Source organism: Mesoplodon densirostris, chromosome 4, assembly GCF_025265405.1.
Source record: "Mesoplodon densirostris isolate mMesDen1 chromosome 4, mMesDen1 primary haplotype, whole genome shotgun sequence".
Lineage (NCBI taxonomy): Eukaryota > Metazoa > Chordata > Mammalia > Artiodactyla > Ziphiidae > Mesoplodon > Mesoplodon densirostris.
The window spans coordinates 64910893-64934632 of NC_082664.1; the positions used below are offsets into that span (position 1 = coordinate 64910893).

The 23740-nt window shown below is 35.1% G+C and overlaps 1 protein-coding gene across 5 annotated transcripts in view; it reads left to right on the forward strand.

The window, feature by feature from the left end:
• The window catches only part of RALGAPA1 (Ral GTPase activating protein catalytic subunit alpha 1), a 234698-nt gene that overhangs the window by 32163 nt on the left and 178795 nt on the right, over positions 1 to 23740 (forward strand). For all 5 annotated transcript variants that reach the window (XM_060096301.1, XM_060096304.1, XM_060096302.1 and 2 more), the window contains exons 2-4: positions 13759 to 13869; positions 14426 to 14475; positions 18266 to 18323. In XM_060096301.1, the coding sequence (XP_059952284.1) occupies positions 13759 to 13869; positions 14426 to 14475; positions 18266 to 18323 (219 nt within the window). The remainder of the gene's footprint in view (positions 1 to 13758; positions 13870 to 14425; positions 14476 to 18265; positions 18324 to 23740) is intronic.

Genomic DNA, 23740 nt, shown 5'->3' on the forward strand with positions numbered 1-23740 from the left:
ATTAATTTCATCTGTTTCCTCTACCTTTTTCTCTTTTCTTCTTAACATCTTTATTGGAGTATAATTGCTTTACAATGGTGTGTTAGTTTCTGCTATATAACAAAGGGAATCAGCTGTATGTATACATATGTCCCTGTATCCCCTCCCTCTTGCATCTCCCTCCCATCCTCCCTATCTCACCCCTTTAGGTGGTCACAAAGCCCCGAGCTGATCTCCCTGTACTATCTGGATGCTTCCCACTAGCTATCTGTTTTACATTTGTTATTGTATATATGTCCATGCCAACCTCTCACTTCATCCCAGCTTACCCTTCCCCCTCCCCCTGTCCTCAAGTCCATTCTCTATGTCTGTGTCTTTATTCTTGTCCTGCCCCTAGGTTCTAAGAACCATATTTTTTTCTTTTTTAGATTCCATATATATGTGTTAGCATATGGCATTTATTTTTCTCTTTCTGACTTACTTCACTCTATATGACAGACTCTAGGTCCATCCATCTCACTACAGATAACTCAATTTCATTTCTTTTTATGGCTAATATTCCACTGTATACATGTGCCACATCTTCTTTATCTATTCATCTGTCATGGACACTTAGGTTGCTTCCATGTTCTGATTATTGTAAATAGTGCGGCAGTGAACATTGTGGTACGTGACTCTTTTTGAATTATGGTTTTCTCAGGGTATATGCCCACTAGTCGGATTGCTGGGTCATCTGGTAGTTCTATTTTTCGTTTTTTAAGGAACCTCCATACTATTCTCCATAGTGGCTGTATCAATTTACATTCCCAGCAACAGTGCAAGAGGGTTCCCTTTTCTCCACACCTTTTCCAGCATTTCTTGTTTGTAGACTTTTGGATGATGGCCATTCTGACTGGTGTGAGTTGATACTGCATTGTAATTTTGATTTGCATTTCTCTACTGCTCACTGATGTTGAGCATCCTTTTATATGTTTGTTGGCAATCTGTATATCTTCTTTGGAGAAATGTCTTTTTAGATCTTCTCCCTATTTTTGGATTGGGTCGTTTGTTTTTTTGATATTGAGCTGCATGAGCTGCTTGTATATTTTGGAGATTAATCCTTTGTTACTTGCTTCATTTGCAAATATTTTCTCCCATTCTGAGGGTTGTTTCTTCGTCTTGTTTATGTTTTCCTTTGCTGTGCAAAAGCTTTTACGTTTCATTAGGTCCCATTTGTTTATTTTTCTTTTCATTTCCATTTCTCTAAGAGTGGGTCAAAAAGGATCTTGCTGTGATTTATGTCAAATAGTGTTCTTCCTATGTTTTCCTCTAAGACTTTGAAAATGTCTGGCCTTACATTTAGGTCTTTAATTCATTTTGAGTTTATTTTTGTATATGGTGTTAGGGAGCGTTCTAATTTCATTCTTTTGCATGTAGCTGTCCAGTTTTCCGAGCACCACTTATTGAAGAGGCTGCCTTTTCTCCATTGTATATTGTCATCTGCTTTATCAAAGATAAGGTGACCATATGTGCGTGGGTTTATTTCTGGGCTTTCTACCCTGTTCCATTGATCTATATTTCTGTTTTTGTGGCAATACCATACTGTCTGGCTTACTGTAGCTTTGTAGTATAGTCTAAAGTCCGGGAGCCTGATTCCTCTAGCTCCATTTTTCTTTCTCAGTATTGCTTTGGCTATTCGGGGTGTTCTGTGTTTCCATGCAAATTGTGAAATTTTTTGTTCTAGTTCTTAAAAAATGCCATTGGTAGTTTGATAGGGGTTGCACTGAATCTGTAGACTGCTTTGGGTAGTATAGTCATTTTCAAAATGTTGATTCCTCCAATCCAAGAACATGGTATATTTCTCCATCTGTTTGTATCATCTTTAATTTCTTTCATCAGTGTCTTATAGTTTTCTGTATACAGGTCTTTTGTCTCCTTAGGTAGGTTTATTCCTAGGTATTTTATTCTTTTTGTTGCAGTGGTACATGGGAGTGTTTCCTTAATTACTCCTTCAGATTTTTCATCATTAGTGTATAGGAATGCAAGAGATTTCTGTGCATTAATTTTGTATCCTGCTACTTTACCAGATTCATTGATTAGCTCTAGTAGTTTTCTGGTAGCATCTTTAGGATTCTCTATGTATAGTATCATGTCATCTGCAAACAGTGACAGCTTTACTTCTTCTTTTCCGATTTGGATTCCTTTTTTTTTTTTTTTGCGATATGCGGGCCTGTCACTGTCGTGGCCTCTCCTGTTGCGGAGCACAGGCTCCGGATGCACAGGCTCAGCGGCCATGGCTCACGGGCCTAGCCGCTCTGCGGCATGTGAGATCTTCCCAGACTGGGGCACGAACCTGTGTCCCCTGCATCGGCAGGCGAACTCTCAACCACTGCGCCACCAGGGAAGCCCTGGATTCCTTTTCTTTCTTTTTCTTCTCTGATTGCTGTGGCTAAAACTTCCAAAGCTATGTTGAATAGTAGTGGTGAGAGTGGGCAACCTTATCTTGTTCCTGATCTTAGTGGAAATGGTTTCAGTTTTTCACCATTGAGGATGATGCTGGCTGTGGGTTTGTCGTATATGGCCTTTATTATGTTGAGGAAAGTTCCCTCTATGCCTACTCTCTGGAGGGTTTTTATCATAAATGGGTGTTGAATTTTGTCAAAAGCTTTCTCTGCATCTCTTGAGATGATTAAATGGTTTTTCTTCTTCCATTTGTTAATATGGTGTATCACATTGATTGATTGATACGCATATATTGAAGAATCCTTGTATTCCTTGGATAAACCCACTTGATCATGGTGTATGATCCTTTTAACTTGCTGTCAAATACTGTTTGCTAGTATTTTGTTGAGGGTTTTTGTATCTATGTTCATCTGTGCTGTTGGCCTGTAGTTTTCTTTCTTCGTGACATCTTTGTTTGGTTTTGGTATCAGGGTGATGCTGGCCTCGTAGAATGAGTTTGTGAGTGTTCCTCCCTCTGCTATATTTTGGAAGAGTTTGAGAAGGATAGGTGTTAGCTCTTCTCTAAATGTTTGATACAATTTGCCTGTGAAGCCATCTGGTCCTGGACTTTTGTTTGCTGGAAGATTTTTAATCACAGTTTCAATTCAGTGCTTGTGATTGGTTTGTTCATATTTTCCATTTCTTCCTGGTTCAGTCTCGGAAGGTTGTGCATCTCTGAGAGTTTGTCCATTCCTTCCAGGTTGTCCATTTTATTGGCATATAATTGCTTGTAGTAATCTCTCATGATCCTTTGTATTTCTGCAGTGTCAGTTGTTACTTCTCCTTTTTCATTTCTAATCCTATTGATTTGAGTCTTCCCCCTTTTTTTCTTGATGTGTCTGGTTAATGGTTTATCAATTTTGTTTATCTTCTCAAAGAACCAGCTTTTAATTTTATTGATCTTTGATATTGTTTCCTTCATTTCTTTTTCATTTATTTCTGATCTGATCTTTATGATTTCTTTCCTTCTGCTGACTTCGGGGGCTTTTTGTTCTTCTTTCTCTAATTAATTTAGGTGTAACGTTAGGTTGTTTATTTGAGATGTTTCTTGAGGTACGATTGTACTGCTATACACTTTCCTCTTAGAACTACTCTTGCTGCATCCCATAGGTTTTGGATCATCGTGTTTTCATTTTCATTTGTTTCTAGGTATTTTTTGATTTCCTCTTTGATTTCTTCAGTGATCTCTTGGTTATTAAGTAGTGTATTGTTTAGCCTCCATGTGTTTGTATTTTTTACAGATTTTTTCCTGTAATTGATATCTAGTCTCATAGTGTTGTGGTCACAAAAGATACTTGATAAGATTTCAATTTTCTTAAATTTACCAAGGCTTGATTTGTGACTCAAGATATGATCTATCCTGGAGAATGTTCCATGAGCACTTGAGAGGAAAGTGTATTTTGTTGTTTTTGGATGGAATGTCTTATAAATATTAATTAAGTCCATCTTAATGTGTCATTTAAGCTTGTGTTTCCTTATTTATTTTCATTTTGTTTGATCTGTCCATTGGTGAAAGTGGGGTGTTAAAGTCCCCTACTATGAGTGTGTTACTGTCCATTTCCCCCTTTATGGCTGTTAGTATTTGCCTTATGTATTGAGGTGCTCCTATGTTGGGTGCATAAATATGTACAATTGTTATATCTTCTTCTTGGATTGATCCCTTGATCATTACGTAGTGTCCTTCTTTGTCTCTTGTAATAGTCTTTGTTTTAAAGTCTGTTTTGTCTCATAATGAGAATTGCTACTCCACCTTTCTTTTGATTTCCATTTGCATGGAATATCTTTTTTCCATCGCCTCACTTGCAGTCTGTATGTGTCCCTAGGTCTGAAGTGGGTCTCTTGTAGACAGCATATATACAGGTCTTGTTTTTGTATCCATTCAGCCAGTCTCTGTGTTTTGGTTGGAACATTTAATCCATTTACATTTAAGGTAATTATTGATATATATGTTCCTATTACCGTATTCTTAATTGTTTGGGGTTTGTTATTGTAGGTCTTTTCCTTCTGTTGTGTTTCTTGCCTAGAGAAGTTCCTTTAGCATTTGTTGTAAAGTTGTTTTGGTGGTGCTGAATTCCCTTAGCTTTTGCTTGTTAGTAAATGTTTTAATTTCTCCATCAAATCTGAGTGAGATCCTTGCTGGGTAGAGTAATCTTGGTTGTAGGTTTTTCCCCTTCATCAGTTTAAATATGTCCTGCCACTCCCTTCTGGATTGCAGAGTTTCTGCTGAAGGATCAGGTGTTAACCTTATGGGGATTCCCTTGTATGTTATTTGTTGTTTTTCCCTTGCTGCTTTTAATATTTTTTCTTTCTATTTAATTTTTGATAGTTCGATTAATATGTGTCTTGGCGTGTTTCTCTTTGGATTTATTCTGTGTGGGACTCTGTGCTGCCTCGACTTGATTAACTATTTCCTTTCCCATATTAGGGAAATTTTCAACTATAATCTCTTCAAATATTTTCTCAGTCCCTTTCTTTTTCTCTTCTTCTTCTGGGACCCCTATAATTCGAATGTTGGTATGTTTAATGTTGACCCAGAGGTCTCTGAGACTGTCCTCAGTTATTTTCATTCTTTTTTCTTTATTCTGCTCTGCAGTAGTTATTTCTACTATTTCATCTTCCAGGTCACTTATCCATTTTCTACTTCAGTTATTCTGCTATTGATTCCTTCCAGAGAATTTTTATTTTCATTTGTTGTGTTGTTCACCATTGTTTGTTTGCTCTTTAGTTCTTCTAGTTCCTTGTTAAATATTTCTTGTATTTTCTCCATTCTATTTCCAAGATTTTGGATCATGTTTACTATCATTATTCTGAATTGTTTTTCAGGTAGACTGCCTATTTCCTCTTCATTTGTTAGGTCTGGTGGGGTTTTACCTTGCTCCTTCATCTGCTCTGTGTTTCTCTGTCTTCTCAGTTTGCTTAAGTTACTGTGTTTGGGGTCTCCTTTTCGCAGGCTGCAGGTTCGTAGTTCTTGTTGTTTTTGGTGTCTGCCCCCAGTGGCTAAGGTTGGTTTAGTGAGTTGTGTAGGCTTCCTGGTGGAGGGGACTAGTTCCTGTGTTGTAGTGGATGAGGCTGGATCTTTTCTTTCTGGTGGGCAGGTCTATGTCTGGTGGTGTGTTTTGTGGTGTCTGTGGCCTTATTATGATTTTAGGCAGCGTCTCTGCTAATGGGTGGGGTTTTGTTCCTGTCTTGCTAGTTGTTTGGCATAGGGTGTCCAGCACTGTACCTTGGTGGTCGTTGAGTGGAGATGGGTCTTGGCCTTGAGATGGAGTTCTCTGGGAGATTTTTGCCTTTGATATTATGTGCACCTGGGAGGTCTGTTGTGGACCAGTGCCCTGAAGTTGGCTCTCCCACCTCAGAGGCACAGCCCTGATGCCTGGCTGGAGCACCAAGAGCCTGTCATCTGCACGGCTCAGAATAAAAGGAAGTAAAAAAAGAAAGAAAGAAAGAAGAAGATAAAATAAAATAAAATAAAAGTTATTAAAATAAAAAATAATTATTAAAAAGAAATTTTTTGTAAGTGATAAAAATTAAGAAAAAAAAGGAAAGAAAGAAGAGAGCGAGCAAAGCAGAAAACAAATCCACCAATGATAACAAGCACTAAACACTATACTAAAAAAACAAAAACAATAAACAATGGACAGACAGAACCCTAGGACAAATGGTAAAAGCAAAGCTAAACAGACAAAATTACACACAGAAGGATATACATACACCCTCACAAAAAGAGAAAAATGGAAAAAAATACATATCTCGTTGCTCCCAAAGCCCACCTCCTGAATTTGGGATGATTCGTTGTCTATTCAGGTATTCCACAGATGCAGGGTACTTCAAGTTGATTGTCGAGATTTAATCCGCTGCTCCTGAGGTTGCTGGGAGAGATTTCCCTTTCTCTTCTTTGTTTGCGCAGCTCCTGGGGTTCAGCTTTGGATTTGGCCCCACCTCTGCATGTAGGTCGCCTGAGGGTGTCTGTTCTTCCCTCAGACAGGACAGGGTTAAAGGAGCAGTTAATTCGGGGGCTCTGGCTCACTCAGGCCGGGGGGAGTGCGGGGCGAGCCTGTGGCGGCAGAGGCCGGCATGACGTTGCAGCAGTGTGAGGCGCGCCTTGTGTTCTCCTGGGGAAGTTGTCCCTGTATCACGGGTCCCTGGCAGTGGCTGGCTGCACAGGCTCCCGGCAGGGGAGGTGTGGATAGTAACCTGTGCTTGCACACAGTCTTCTTGGTGGCTGCAGCAGCAGCCTTAGCGTCTCATACCTGTCTCTAGGGTCCGCGCTGATAGCCGCAGCTCGCGCCCGTCCCTGGAGCTCCTTTAATCGGCGCCTCTTAATCCCCTCTCCTTGCGCACCAGGAAACAAAGAGGCAAGAAAAAGTGTCTTGCCTCTTTGGCAGCCCCAGACCTTTCCCTGGACTCTGTCCCAGCTAGCTGTGGTGCACTAGCCCCCTTGAGGCTGTGTTCACGCAGCCAACCCCTGTCCTCTCCCTGGGATGCGACCTCCCAAGCCCGAGCCTCAGCTCCCAGCCCCCGCCCGCTCCGGCGGGTGAGCAGAGAAGCCTCTCGGACTGGTGAGTGCTGGTTGGCACCGATCGACTGTGCGGTAATCTCTCCGCTTTGCCCTCTGCACCCCTGTTGCTGCGCTCTCCTCCGTGGCGCCGAAGCTTCCCCCCTCCACCACCTGCAGTGTCCGCTCGCGAAGGGCCTTGCTAGTGTGTGGAAACCTTCCTTCACAGCTCCCTTCCAGAGGTGTAGGTCGTGTCCCTATTCTTTTGTCTCTGTTTTTTCTTTTTTCTTTTGCCCTACCCAGGTATGTGGGGAGTTTCTTGCCTTTTGGGAAGTCTGACGTCTTCTGTCAGTGTTTAGTAGGTGTTCTGTAGGAGCTGTTCCTCATGTAGATGTATTTCTGATGTATTTGTGGGGAGGAAGTTGATCTCTGCGTCTTAATCTTCCCCCATCTTGAAGCTCCTCCTCTTGCAGGCGGATTCTTAACCACTGTGCCAGGAGGGAAGTCCCTAGTTATTAACTCTTAATTTTAGTTCATTTTGGTCAGAGAGCATGGTATGTGCTAAGTTGTTCTTGGTTCTTTTTCTATTTAGTTTGTGTCCTTAGTAGTTCAGTTTTTAAACTGTTTTTGTTTTTAATATTTATTTATTTATTTATTTATTTACTTTTTTATTTGGCTGCGCTGGGTCTTAGTTGCAGCTTTCAGGATCTTTGTTTCCGTGTGTGGGATCTTCCTTGCTGCATGTGGGCTCTTTTTAGTTGTGGCATGTGGGCTTTTTTAATTGCACCATGTGGGCTGTTATTTGTGGCACACGGGATCTAGTTTCCTGACCAGGGGTTGAACCTGAGCTCCCTGCTTTGGGAGTGCAGAGTGTTAACCCACTGGACCACCAGGGAAGTCACCAGTAGTTCAGTTTTTATAAATACCTTACTTTTACATGGGAAGATTTATAGTCTCTTGAATTTAGAGTTTTACAGGTAAAGTGCTCATTTTGTTGTTCAAATCTTGTGTATACTCACTACTTACTTCTGTTAAATATGAGACAGATGTGTTAAAAGCTACCACACTATAAATGGGTTTGCTTTTCCTTAGAAATCTATCAGCTTTTACTGTTTATAACTCTTCATGCAAAATTGAAATTAAAGCTTTCTGGTAAATAGAGCCTTTTGTCAAAATACATTGAACTCTTTAATTGTATTAATTCTTGCCTTAATGTTTACTTTTTGTCTCTTTTTGAGTGATCACTGTTGGTATTTTTGGTTAGTATTTGGGTTCAAAATACTTTTCTTAGTAAATACTTTGTAGCTTGACTTTTGTGTGTGTTTTTAAATCCAGTATGATTATAGCTCTCTCTTAACTGTGTCATTTAATCCATTAACTTTTTTGTAATTACTTTTATATTTATATTGATTTCTGTCATCTCATACACTTTTTTCGGGTGCTTTTCTTTACTCATGTCTGTTAGATTGATAAGCTTTTCTATATTCTTTTTCCCTTCTAATGATTAGAAGTTATGCATTGTTGTTATTCTCTTATAGGTAACTCAGAAAACGTCAATAGCATACTAATATTGAAGTCTAGAGTTCATCACTGTTTCTACTGTCCTCTTAAATAAAATAAGATCTTAAAATACTCTCTCCAGCATTTGTTTCATCTTTCACATTATTGCCCATTATTTTACTTCCTCCTTGTTAGTAACCTTTTGCATTAGTACTTTTGTTAACAGTCAGTGCTCATTGAGATTTACCCACACATTTTCCAGTTTCTTAGCTCATCTTTGCTTCTTCTCACTCTCCCATGTGAGTTTATTTCTATTCGTTCAGAAATCTATCTTTTGTAATTCTTTGAGTGAGGGTTTTTAAGTGTTAAACTCTATGTAAGAAAATGCCTTTTCTTTATTTTCATGTTCATCTTATTGAACAGTAGTGTAGCTGAATTAGAATTTTATGATGACTATTATTTTCCCTTAGTTCTTTCAGTATAAAATTGCATTGTCTTCTTGCCTCTTATTGGGCTGATGAGAAGTCTGTTGTTAGTTTTGATATTTCTATGTAGGTAACTTTTCTTGGTTGTAATACTTCCATTTTGTTTTTGGAGTTAGGATGTGACCGTGGATTTGTGTTCATCCTGCTTGGGAATCACTATGCTTTTTCAGTCTGAAGATTTATTTACATATTTCACCAATTTTAGATAGTACTCAGACCTTATTTCTTTGAATATTGCTTACATTTTATCTTTGTTCTTGGGACTTCTGAGGCAGTCTGTTTCCATCTTATTATTTTTCTGTGCTACATTCTGAGTAATAGCATCAGTCTGTCTTCCAACTTACTATTTCTCTGTTTCTTCCTTTTGTCCTCTCTTCTCTTCCTCCCTTTTCTCAATTTCTTCTCCCTTCTCATATACCCTCCTCTTTTCTTAGAACTTGATAATGTATTGTTTATAATTTTCCAGCCTATTTGTGTGGTTTTACCCCCCTTCTTCTCTCTTGCACCTTCTTTCTGTTTTCCTCCTACTTTTCTCTTCTGCTTCCCCCCTTATTTGTGCTTGACTCCATATTGCTTATATTTTAATACTACATTTTTGTGTTTCTTTTCCCTTACCATTCTCCCTTCTCCTCATCCTTACTTCCTTCCCATCTCCTTTCCTACATATTTCCCCTTCAACCCCTCCCTGCCTTTATACCACATTCTTAACCATCCTCCTCTCCCTCATGGCACCTCTTCCTCCATCCCACTTCCTCCTTTCCTACTTACTCTCTTTTCTTCACTTCTACTCCTTCTCCTCTTCCTTTCTTTTTTTGAGCTTGTATTATTTTTATCCAGCATTTCTGTGTCTCTGCAACTAGAGAGTTTTTTGTGTTATTCACTGTATTGTTGGATCAGTCCTCATTATTATTGATTATTTTAAGGCAATAATTTGCATTGTTCAGTACTTTATTATTAGGAGCAGATTACATGTGATATACACTTCACAGATTAGTGTATTATAATGCCATCATTTGAGGAACAGTTCTAAATGGTGGCTTTTTTTTTTATAGATGAGGAAGAAGAATGATGGTACTGCAAAATTTGTTGAATTTTTGGTCATCTAGCGTGGGTTATGTGATAACTTTTCTAGGGAAGTGTTTAGTACAGGTTTCTGAAAGTTAAGGTCGGGTAAACTGGCCTTCTGAATTTTGTAATTTTTAATTATAGATTTGTTATAGAGCTTAGATGACTTCAAAAGATGTAATAGGAATAAATATATTAATTAGGTTCTTGAAGCTTATTCATAAAAAGATCCTGGAGACATCTGAAATTTTATTTGTGAAAACTAAATGAAGTCTAGAACTATTTTGCTACTTAAAGTTAGTATTCCCAAAGGTCTTCAAAGCATTCCTAAGCCTGAATAAGTTTTTTTAAAATCTCAGAAACTTCAATCTTAATTTGTGGTTGAAATATTTATTTGATTTCTTCAAGGAAATACTAATTCACAAACATTGCAAATCAAACAGAAGTATTTCTAAAAAGGGGGGAAGTTTTTGAATGCTTAAACTTTTTTAAAGTGCCAACCATCATATTAGCACTATGCAAAGCACTTCCTCAGATTAAAATTTTGAAAAAATTAGAAAGGTAAAAGAAGCTAAGGCATGCTTTCTGCTCCCAAAGAGCATCCAGTATCTGTAAGAGAATGATACAGTTGGCACTCCATTTTGGAGGGGTGGGTCCACATCCTCAGATTCAACCTACTTTGGATCAAAAATATTCAGGAAAAAAAATTCTGGAGAATTCCAGAAAGCAGAACTTGAATTTGCCGCAACCAAGGCAGCTATTTACATAGCATTTACATTGTGTCCTGTATTATAAGTAATCTAGAGGTGACATAAAGTGTGTGGGAGGATGTGCATAGGTTATATGCAAATACTATGTCATTTTATATAAGGGATCCTCAGATTTTGGCATCTGATGCGTTCCTGGAACCATCATCTGCTGATACCGAGGGACAGTTGAACTAATTAATGTGACATAATTAGGAGCCATGCTGACTGAAAGTACTGGAGGCATTCACAAAAAGAGAAAACATAAAGGGTTATGGGGCACTTTTTGGGGAAAGGTATTGGGTAGAAGTTTTTCCATAATCTCTTTCTTTGTGGATATCCTTCCTTTTATATTTTCCTTTCTTCTGTGTTACTGTTTTATAGAGAGACTTCTTTTTAAATAAGTGAAACCTTCTAATTCTCTTATATCCACCTTTTTTGTGTTTCTTCCCGTTTTCCCCCACTATGTAAATTTTGTGAATTGGTGAACAAAAATATTTTATAAGAGTTTTTATTTGCTAACTAGTTCATTACAAATAGATACAGAGTAAAAAACAAATTGACCTAATTTTGATGCAGTATTTTTTTATTAGCAAGTATGTAGTTTCCAGGCTTTGTGTAACATGCTGTATTATGGGAAGGAAATTGAGAGAGACTATCTTGGCTCCTAAATTTATGTTGCAAAATCTTGAGTTGATTCATGTTTGTTTTTGTTTTGTTTTGATTTTTTTGTTTTGCCTTGTTATTGTTCTCATTTTCTTCTTTCCCCTGGGACATTAGTTCTGGTTGAAACATTAATTTCAGGAAATTCAGCGGTAATTATAGCAGTCTATTTCATTCTCATTTCATAGTTCTTTGTTACTTCAAACTACTAAGTGGGGAAAACAGAATACTTCTCCTGTTTATCTCAGTGTATGTGTTTTATCTTGGTAGTCTCTAAAATATGTTTAACTAGTATTCAATGACAATTATTCTTATCTTCTTACAGGCCGATAACAGATAAACTACTAGTGTTCTTTTCTTATTTTTCTTATAGATGTATCAGTATTACACTGGAAGCTGAATAACATAGAGGTTAAGAACATGGGCACTAAATCCAGGCTGTGTGGAGTTTAAATCCATGACTCTGTTTCTTACTAACTGAATTACTTAAACTCTCTATACCTGTTTTCTCATCTTTAGAGTTAGGGATAATAGTAGTACTTATTTCATAGTGTTGTTCTGAGGACTTTAGGAATTAATTTCTATAAAGGACTTAGAAGAGTGTCTGGCATATAGAAAACATTGTTTGTGTTAGCCATTATTATTTTTTTTCCCCTAGTTCTGTGAAAATGTACACAGATGGTGTTACAGGTAGGAATGGAATCTGGGTGTTCTAATTCCAGTCAAGATGAAGCAGTGCTATTTTGCCTGTCAGTAGGTTATGCAGTCTTTTCCAAGATAAAAATTTCCAAGCTACAAAATGAATACAGTAACATTAAAGTAATTTATTTGATTAATAATAAAACACATTTGAGTACATATGTGCTCAGCACTGTGCTTAGGTTTTGGAAAAACTAAGATAGACACACTTTCTCTCCTAAAGAAACTATAGACTATCCTGGAAAAAAGACAAGGAAACACTTGAGACATGATTATTTCCATGAGAGAGAAATGTAGAGAATACAAGGGAATAGAGAGGAGAGGGCATCCATTCCTTCCTTGGGGAGGGCAAAACAAAAGGGAAACAGTCTTGGAAAATTCCATAGATGAGATGTCATTAAAGATTTATGAATATTCATAGGGTAAGGTAATACACCAGAGTTTAAAGTGCTGTGTGTATGTTGTTATTATATAACTTTATTCTGAAATCTTCCATTCAGCCTTAGAGCATTCCAAGAAATTAATTGATGTTTAACTTGAGTTTATCAGCAGTTAGCAGTTTATTCTTCATTTCACTCCCAGGTTCAAAAAAACCTTTGTTTTTCCAGTTGCCTTTTTCAAATTTGTTTATTATAAAAGAGACATGTGCTTTTTGTAAAGGAATTTGAATAGTAGGAAGTATATAAAGTAAAAGTTCTTAATTCCTCCCCTTTTCCCCAACTTTCTCACCCACCCTGAAAATAAACCAAACAATAAAATGCGTAAGTACATATACACCTACGATGTAGATATCTTGCTTTAAATAATAAATCCCATTTCCTTAGTTTGCACTTATGATATTTTTCGACATATCAAGGATACTTCTTCTATTTTATTTTTATCAAAATGCTCAAAGCTAGCCAAAATGAATTATTTTTCTGCATCCTATCCTGCTTTCCTCACTTCATGTCTTTGTTTATGCCGAGAATGTCTTTCTCATTCAAACCCACCACTTTACGTCCAAAGTCCTTCTTGTCCATCGAGGTCTTTTCAGATAATACATTCTCTGTCAGGCGTTTGTTCTTTCCCCACCTTCACCCCTCATTGAGTTTTGAAAGTAATTTTGTGTTAGTACCCAACACTTTCTGCTCTGCATACAGTTAAATGTTCAGTTTCTCTGCCTTGGACTATACGGACAGTTTTTATAGAACAGTATTACCTGAGTTTTGGAATACTTACGTGCCTATTTGCAAAGCCTATTGTTAGATATTTAAAGTAAATGTATTTTAGACATGTATTATTACTCTTAGAAATACTGATTTTTAACTGTCTTGGGGAAAAGTTAGGAGAGCATAGCTGTGAATTGAAAATAGAACTTGACTTCTTTTTTAATGATTTTGGATAAAACTTTCTGAGGCATTGTTTTCTTTTAGTAAACAAAGATTATGATAAACTGATTTGAACAGTTTTTAAAATTAAAACTAAAATCTTTAAAAGCTAAAGTTGTGAGAACAAGGATATAAATGTATAAACACATCTCTTAAATATTTTAATAGAATTTTAAGAGCAGTTCTTTGGCATTTTTGAAGGAAACATGCCACAATAAATATTTGCTGAACGGGATATAAATAGTAATCACTAAAAACTGTTTTCATTTATTTTTCAGAGAATGCAGAGTCCATTGATCTTAAACAGTTTTTTGACCAACATTTTTCACATATATATTATGTGTTTTTTGAGAATTTTGTTACTATTGAAGCTAGTCTTAAACAGAAAGGTAAGATGTTAAAATCAGTCTTGGCTTATGTTGATGTTTCAAATAATTGTCATAAACATTCACTTAAAAATATACTCTTGGACACTGGAATTTTAGTATTATTTCACTTCTTTTTGTTAGACAGCTTGTAGAACACCCTTCTCACACTATGGGTTATTAGTAATATCCTTATTATTTTGAGAAGGCTTAGATTTCCTTTTTCTCTGGTCAGGTTTACTTGTTTTCTCACCTTTGCTCTGCCCTAGGGGCATATGTCAGGTTTGAACAGTCATTTTCATAAACTCATTTTTAGAGTTCATTTAGAGTTCTCCACAATATATTATGATTTGTTTTTAGACATAAATTTGTAGAATCTAAATTTAACTGTCTAAAAAGAATAGAGAGAGATGCTATGATATTGTCTATACATTGAACAGAATACACTTTAAACATTTTATTAAAGAATCACTGAGAAAAAAAACTTAAGTGCTTGAAATATTTTAAGCTTTTTAAGTGGTTGTTGACATTGAGGACCAAATGATAATGTTTAAAATATTTTTCTATAAAAATGTTTTAGGTCACAAGTCTCAAAGGGAGGAATTGGATGCTATACTTTTTATTTTTGAGGTAAGTACCTGCCAATGTAACTTTTTTTCCAAAATTAATTTTTGGAACATACAAAGGAATATATTGAATATTAACAAACACTGTGAATCTACCATGCTTTTCAAAAACTGAATTGCACTTTTTAACCTAAAAATATACCTGACTTAATTCTTAATTATTTTCTGAGGTACACATATTATTTTTAGGTACAGATAAAATTATGTTTTTATGCATTTGATACCACAGTTGGTACAATATTCACTGTGTTTGCAAACATGAAAATTTTAATTTGTGGGAGATTTATACAAATGGAGAATTTAAAAAAAACAAAACAAAACATTCTTACTTGAGAGAGTAAATTCACAGAACTGTTACATACCTAAGGAGTTTATAGTTTCTGCTTTAACTGCTTTTCATTGGAAACTTATATAAAATAGTTTTAAATATTTTATAAATTGTTGTTCTACTACATTTGCTTTGGATTGGGGTGGGACAAATTTTTATTGCTAAATAAACAGAAGGAAACAACAACATTTGATACTCTGCTAAAATTTGTTTCATTTTTGGCACAATGATAAAAATGAGGGACACACATGCTTTTCAAATAACCCCATGCTCTTCATTCTGTTTTTCAAATCAAATAGTGATAGGAGTATTCTGATCTTTATTGAGAATTTTAGAGAACTGGAGAAAGTCAGGATTAGACCTTATGTCTTGAAAAGCATAGTAAAGAATTTAGAAATCAGTTTCTAAAGATTGAACTATTCTAACTACTGCTAATTAAAGATAATTCACTATTTTGTATGTTGACTATTTTAGTATGGTTTAGAAGAATTGAAGAATTTGATCTCTCTCTTAGTTGCTGAGTTAGTCACAGCTGAAAAAAGAAAGTTTTTTTTTTTTTTTAAGAGTTCCAGATAGAAGTAACTGGTGTTGGTACCTGTTCTGCAGTTAATTTTCATTAGTCATTAACCCTGAGGAACTTTCTTTTTTTTTTTTTTTTTTTTTGCGGTATGTGGGCCTCTCATTGTTGTGGTCTCTCCCGTTGCGAAGCACAGGCTCCGGACGCGCAGGCTCAGCAGCCATGGCTCACGGGCCCAGCCGCTCCGCGGCATGTGGGATCTTCCTGGACTGGGGCACGAACCCGTGTCCCCTGCATCGGCAGGCGGACTCTCAACCACTGCGCCACCAGGGAAGCCCAAGGAATTTTCTTATATTTACCTCCCCAGGTGTTTGCATGAACTGTTTATAAGGGAAATATTAAAACATGAATATTTTGAGAAAGAGTAAAAGTATGTACAGAGAAAGCAAGATGATAATTCCTGGAAAGTGTTCCTTCAGACATTCATGCTTGCCCCATATTCAGGAAACTGAGATGATTGACTAGTTAATAGAAGCTCTTTCAGAATATTCTTTGTGTTAAAAAATAATACTTATTTTCCTGTATGTAATATATACTGATCATTTGTTACTCTTTGAACAGAAATGTTTGTAATCAGTCACTAAATTTCATTAGGAAAAGAGATGTTAGATATAGGATTTTCATCTTTTGGAAAAAATATTTAACCTGTGTGCTGATGTTTTTCTATTTATAATGGGGACAGTAATATCTGACCTCCACCTTTAGAGACTAATGATGATTTAAAAATAAGTTATAAATAAAATGATTTCCTTTGTCTGGAATAAAAAGCATCATTATGTAATATCAGTATGACATACGATTTATATTCTGCTTTCTTCTGTGTAGTTAATAGTATACATGATTTCTTTCATCTTTATATGACTAAATTAAAAAGATGAATATATTTAAATTTACATTTTATATGGGATTAAATCTAAGCTATAACTTAATAGTGATAATTTAGGAGTACTTTCGAGTGGTTCACAAACTTGTCTTTTTAATTTTCTATAATTTTATCTCTTTCCACACCACCATAAATATAATTATACAGTTGTTGGCTAAGTATGAGAGAAATAGGAGGGCAGAGGTGAAGAAGTTTATGTATCTCATGTGGGAATAGCATCTATCTGTGAAGAACTTTATAATTTCTTCATCATCCTCTTATATGAGAGGGACTAAAGAAGATTATATCACAAGGAAGATAGAGAAGTGTAAAAACATGCATACTGTTCTTTGAACAGAATAGTATAAAAGCACACGTTTTGGAAATAGGCATATGGAAGTTGGAATCTCTGTTTTTCCTCTTTCTAACCTAAGCACATTACTTAACCCATTTCTTTATTTGTCAAATGAGATCAATGAACACTCCTTTTAGGATGGTTGTGAGGATTAATGAGATATCATTACATAAAGTGTCTAGTGTTTGGTCCTTATGAACATTCAATTAATGGTGATTTTAAATAATTATAATAGAGCTGCAATAATAACAAACGCACACAAATGTCATTCAGCAAGCAGATGAGTGTTGAGAACGTAGTTCAGCAGCATAATAAGGCAGCTGTTGAACTAGAATAATCCACACAGGTGCAATATATAAAGGAAAATAAAGACAAAATTTTGAAAGTATTATATGTAAAAAGTGTTTATTCCCAACTTGTGAAAGTCTGTATATGTTAGCTTAACTATAGGGCTCCTGAATCTTAAAATTTTGTTCTCATACCCGTAGCCATCATAACATAGAAGTATCTTTGCATTCACGTGAATTAATTTAGTACAAGTATTTGACAGGATTTTTGTGGAAGCAAAATAATTTTCCCTGTAAGATTTATCAAAGTAAGAGAAAGAAATGCTTGGAGACTGGGCTTCCCTGGTGGTGCAGTGGTTAAGAATCCGCCTGCCAATGCAGGGGACACGGGTTCGAGCCCTGGTCTGGTAAGATCCCGCATGCTGTGGAGCAACTAAGCCTGTGTGCCACAACTACTGAGCCTGTGCTCTAGAGCCTGCAAGCCACAACTACTGAGCCTGCGTGCCACAACTACTGAAGCCTGCCCACCTAGAGCCTGTGCTCCGCAACAAGAGAAGTCACCACATTGAGAAGCCCGCACACCGCAACTAAGAGTAGACCCCACTTGCCACAACTAGAGAAAGCCTGCATGCAGTAACGAAGACCCAATGCAGTCAGAAATAAATAAATAAATTTATTTAAAAAAAAAAAAGAACTGCTTGGAGAGAAAACATCACAAATATTAATATCTAAAAGAATTTAAAACATATCAGTAGTATCTATCCACAATGCAGAAATTCTAAGAATATTAAATGAGCATTTAAAAATATACTACCAAATGTAAAATAGATAGCTAGTGGGAAGCAGCTGCATAGCACAGGGAGATCAGCTTGGTGCTTTGTGACCACCTAGAGGGGTGGGATAGGGAGGGTGGGAGGGAGATGCAAGAGGGAGGAGATATGGGGATATATGTATACGTATAGCTGATTCACTTTGTTATAAAGCAGAAACTAACACACGATTGTAAAGCAATTATACTCCAATAAAGATGTTAAAATATATATATATATATATTAAAGTTAGTATTTGTCCACTAAAGAGAAGTATACTTACTTTTCACATCATAGTAAAAGATAAATTTCATTAATTTCCTGTTCCAAGTCTTTGTTAGTATAGCTTGTTGTTTTCTGGAGTTTTCAAATACTAATCAGTATGCCGGCGCTGAAGTAGTGCCAGTACCATCAGATTAGCTCAAAGACTATTTTGTATTTGTAATACTGTCTTTTATGTAAGAAACTCTTAAAGGCTTTGTGTAAGCTCTTTGTTTAATTTTTCACATTGCTCAAGATGAGGACGTGTTACTTGCTTTTCATACTTTTCTTTGTTTTATTCATATTGGTTTTTAGAAAATTTTACAACTTCTTCCAGAAAGAATTCATCAGCGATGGCAGTTTCATAGTATTGGTAAGTAATTTAAATATGTATTTCATATTTGAAATAAATGATAATATATGAAAATACTCTTTAATGGGTTGGTCATTATTTGAAATGAGTTCATAGTTTATGCTTTAGTAAAAACAAAATAAAGAATACAGAACTAGGCTTACTGGGAATATAGGATAAAAACATACATGAAGGATTTCCAATAAAAGTGGCGTATTAAATTTCTTTGATCCACCTGTTCATTTACTCTGAATATGTTAGCAATGATGATGAAACTATAAAGCCAAAAAAATAAAAGCAGACTCAGCATCAGAATAAACATTCTGTAATCAAAAATGGAAGAGAAGGTAACAAAGTGCCACGTAGAGCGAAAGCCATGGGTTCCTGGTTTGAAAGCAAGCAGTGTATTAATAAAAAAGGAGGGAACTGGAGTTAAGCTTACTGCTTGAAGAGACGAAGTAGAGCTTCCCAGATCGTGAAATGAAGCTGAAAGGAAAAAGGGTAAAGAAAAAATAAGCAACCCTGCTGTGTATTACTGTGAAAGACCAAGTAGGCAGGAGGTCATAGACTTTATCTTACCAGGAGCTAAGCCAACATGCTTGATGGCTTGGAGTCTGTTTCTTTAACAATCATAGCATCACGACAGGACTCTTGAGCTCTCATTGCAAGACATTTTTTCCCCCCTTGGTTGAAAAAGGAATCTGCAGGTAGGCAATTTCTGGCTTTGGTTCAGTGTCTTAATGATGACAGGGCTGATTGGTAGTGATTCTCATGACCCTTCTCTTGTGGTGAATATACAGATGGCCACCACATCTACATTGTTGAAGTAGAATGTTATAGGCCTTGTATTCATTTGTAAAAATTGTATTTTTTTTTCTTAAAAAAGAGTCATATATTTATTTAGAACCTACAGTTCTTAGTTATAGCAAATGAAATTTCTGAGGCTTTGAAACTGTAAGTCATCCCAATTAGCAGTTCTGTAAACAAAAGGAACTCTGGACATATAGGATGGATATTGATGTAGGGGCTAAAAAACCCCACAAAATTCTAAATAATAAAGCCTTTTAGAATAAACTTTTTAGATAAAGCTCAAGACTAAAAATGATGTACCCTTAATACATAAAGAACTCTGGCAACTCAATAATAAGACAAGTCAATTTTTTAAATAGGGAAAATATTTGCATGGTTATCACACCAAAGAAGATAATGTGAATTGCTAATAATCACATGATAAGGTGCTCAACAGAATAGTGAGATCCTATTTTTTATTTCATAATCATTAAAATGTCCTTGAAGGTTGTCTGGGAAGAAACTTTTTTGAGACAGCTGAGCTTCTAAAGTTTATTCTGTCCCCTGAGGAATGTAGTCTTCTATTTCTAAACGACCTTTGTGCTATCTGGTTCTCATGATTAATAATATTCTAGTAAATGTCCAACTTGAGACAATACATAAATGGTCACTTTTCTTTGTCACCCAGAGAATCCTAAAACTCTGTTTCCTTTCTTTTTTGTCTTGTATATATAGAAAAATAAATCAGTGACTCTAGTTGATTTTTTAAAACTAGCTTTTTTGAGGTATAATTTACTTAGATAAAAATCACTCATTTAAATAAATAATTTATTAATTTTTAGTAAATATTTAGAGTCACCACAGTCTAGTTTTAGAACATTGCCATTACCCTAAAATAGTTCTTTAAGCCCATTTACAGTCAGTTGCCTTTGCCACCACCAATCTGCTTTCTGTCTTCAATAAATTTGTCTGTTTTGGACATTTCTTGTAAATGAAATCATACAATTTGTAGTAGTTTACATCTGGCCTCCTTCACTTAGCATATTTTTTTTCCATATTACAGCATATATAAGCATTCCTTTTCATTGTATAATGTTCTGTTGTATGGATATACCATATTTTGTTTATTTATTTATTATTCAACAATAATTGTATTGTTTCTAGTTTATTATAACTTGTTTATTTTATTTTATTGTAGATTCCTTTTGATTTTCTACGTATAGGATCATGTCAACTGCAAATATAGTTTTACTTTAAAATTTTTAATCTGGTGCCTTTAATTTCTTATTTCTTCTTTGTTTATTGTTCCTCTAGTACACTAGTGAATAAAAGTGGTAAAAGTAGACATCCTTATATTATTCTTGATGTAAAGGAGAAAGCATTCAGTCTTTCACCATTATGTATGATGTTAGCTTTTTTTTTTTTTTTCACTTACTCTATATTTGAGGAAACTGAGGCTCAGGGAAGTTAAGTGATTCCTCAGGATTACACATATTTCCTGGCAGAATCTAGATTCAGTGCAGAATCCTATTTCACATATAAATAAGTATTTAAGTTCCATCCTGTGTAATTCTCAAACCCTTTGTTTTCTTCTTCAGTGCTTCCTGAAGATCATTCTTCCCTGGCGATGTTAGCTGTTTTTATAGATACTGTTTATCAAGTTGAAGTTCTCTTCTATCCTGTTTTGATGAGCGTTTTTAATCATGCATGGGCATTGTATTTTGTCAGATGCTTTTTCTTCTATTGACATGATCATAGGCAGCGTTATTAGGGGTTTTGTCATTTATTCTATTAATATTGTGTGTTTTACAAATTGCTTTTCAAATGTTAAACCAACTTTGCATCCCTGAGATAAATCCCAATTGGTTACCATTTCTATATAGTCTTTTTATTATATTGCTAATTTTAGTTTGCTAATAATTTATTAAAAGATTTTTGCCTCTGTGTCTATGAGGGATATTGAACACTGAGGTGTTCTTTTGTGAGGTCTTTGTCTGGCTTTATTATCAAGATAATAATAGCCATGTTCATAGATTGGGAAGTGTTCCCTCCTTTATTTTCTGAACGAGTTTGTGAACAATTGATACTACATTGTTTTAAAATATTTGGTAGAATTCACAAGTAAAGCCATTTAGAGTTGGGCTTTTCTTTGTAAGGAGATTTGTAATTGCTGCTTTATATTCCTTTTTTGAGTCAGTTTGGATAATTTGTATCTTTCTAGAAATTTGTCTGTTTCATTAACACTGCCTAATTTGTTGGTGTAAAGTTGTTCAAGTTACTCTTTTATAATATCCTTTTCACTCCTATAGGGTCAGTAGTGATGTCCCCTGTTTCATTTCTGAATTTGGTAATTTGTGTCTCTTTTATTTTATTGACTTGTCTAGCTAAGCATTTGTCATTAATGTTGGCCATTTCAAAGAACTAACTCTGGTATTGTTGATTTTCTCTAGTCTTTTTCTGCTCCCTATTTCATTGATTTCCATTCTAATCTTTTATATTTAAAAAAACCTTGCTTGCTTTGGGTTTAATTTGCTTGTCTATATGTATTTTCTTAAGGTGGAAGTCTAGAATATTAATTTAATACCTTTCTTCTTTTCTGATATAGGCATCCAAGGCAACAAACTTCCCTGTAAGCTTTGCTTTTAGCTTATCCCATAAGTTTTAGTATGTTTTATTTTCATTTTTATTCAGTTGAAAATATTTTTTTGATGTCCCTTTTGGTCTCTTTGATCCATAACTTATTTAAGAGTGTTTTTGTTTTTTAAATTTTCAAATACTTGATGGTATCACAGATTTCTTTCTGTTGTGATTTCTAACTTAATTCCTTTGTGGCCAGAAAATATGCTTTATATGATCATAATCTTTAAAAAATTTTTGAGACATTTCATGGCCCAGAATATAGTCTTTCCTGGAGAATGTTCCAGTATGCTTGAGAATGTGTATTCCATGGTCATTTTAAATATTAGATTAATTTATGACAATGAAGTGATTATTGAAGAACAAGAAAGGACTCGAAAAAATGGAATCTTATACATTATTCGTGGATGATAGGCTTGATGGTATAAAGATAACAGTTCTCATCCAGAATTCCTGTAGTGACTTTTTATTGTAGCCCAACAAGTTTATCCTAAAACTTATATGGAAAATCAAAGCCAAAGCAACTTGGAAGAATAACAAATGGGAGAGAGAAGATGGTGTTGTTGAATATTACTATAACCAATAACAAGATGTATTATAAAGTTATAATATTAATAATTAAGACAGTATCATTGGTATGACAGAGATGGACAAGTTGACTAATGGAAAAGGACATTAAGGCCAGCCAAAGACCTAGGCTTATATATGGAAACTTGAAATATGATTGAGACAGCATTTCATTTCATTATAAAATCTGAAAAGGTACTACAGTTGGTTGGGGAGGGGAAATTCTGTTATTGCCACACACAGAAATAAATTTCTGATGGATTTCAGGACTTAAATGTGAAAAACAACACTTTAAAACTTTTTGATGAGACTCTTTGGTTTATCTTCATAACTTTAAGGTAGGGAAGTATTTCTTTAGACACAGTAAGTACACGTAAAGAAAAACATTGGTGAATCGACTATATTGAAATTTAAAAATTTTGTACGTCAGACGGTAGTACCATCCCAGTCAAGAATACATTTCCAATTCATAGACCTGACATAGAATTAGTAGCCAATATGTGTAAGGAACTCTTATATTGAACAAAACAAAACAAAATAACCCAGTTAAAAAATATACAAAGGATACGACAGGCAATTTGCAGAAACTTGAGCAGCCAAATGAAAAAATGTTCAGTGTCATTAGGAAACATCAAATGACATTACTGAGATATGTAACACTCAGACTGGCAAATATTAGAGCATCTGCCAGTGTTTTGTGTTGCCAACAATGTGTTATCACAATAATCTCATACGCTTTTATATATGTAAATATATATATTATGTATGAAATACATATATATGTTATATATATGATCCTGATGTCACTAGAAAGAATAAAAGAATAAAAATGCAGGATTAGAACAAATAGCTGTGGAGGAAATTTTGTTACTGGTATAAGTTTTAAACAAAGAAACTAATTCCAAATATTTTATGGATTTATAAATAAGTAGTAATAACATAAAATATTTTTGGAAATAATTAATACCAAAATCTGGATAATGGTTTCCTCTGGGGAAGGAAGGAGGAAAATGACTCAGGATGGGTTCACAGGTGGCTTCGATGATACTTGTATTGTTACATGAAACATTATAGATAATGTAAATAAGTGAAATTTTGAAATTATAGGAAACATGGGACTGTGTTTAGATTTGTTCAGACCAAATGGTGGACATTTGGATGTCTGTAAATGTTATTTCATTATTTTATTGTAGATTTGAAATATTGTGTAATTCAAAAGAAAAAGGACTATTAAAGATTGTTTTGAGTATTTTGAAAAGGAAAATTAGTACAATGGAAATATTTGCTAAGAAATACTAGAGTTATAGATGTTCATGTGGTTAACTAAATGGAAATTTTTACGGTGGTTCTTATTTCTATTAGTGATGGAGAAATTATTTAATTATATTCTTAGTCTAAGTAAAAGATACATGTAGATTGTTGTCTTACATGTAATTTTGGGTTTA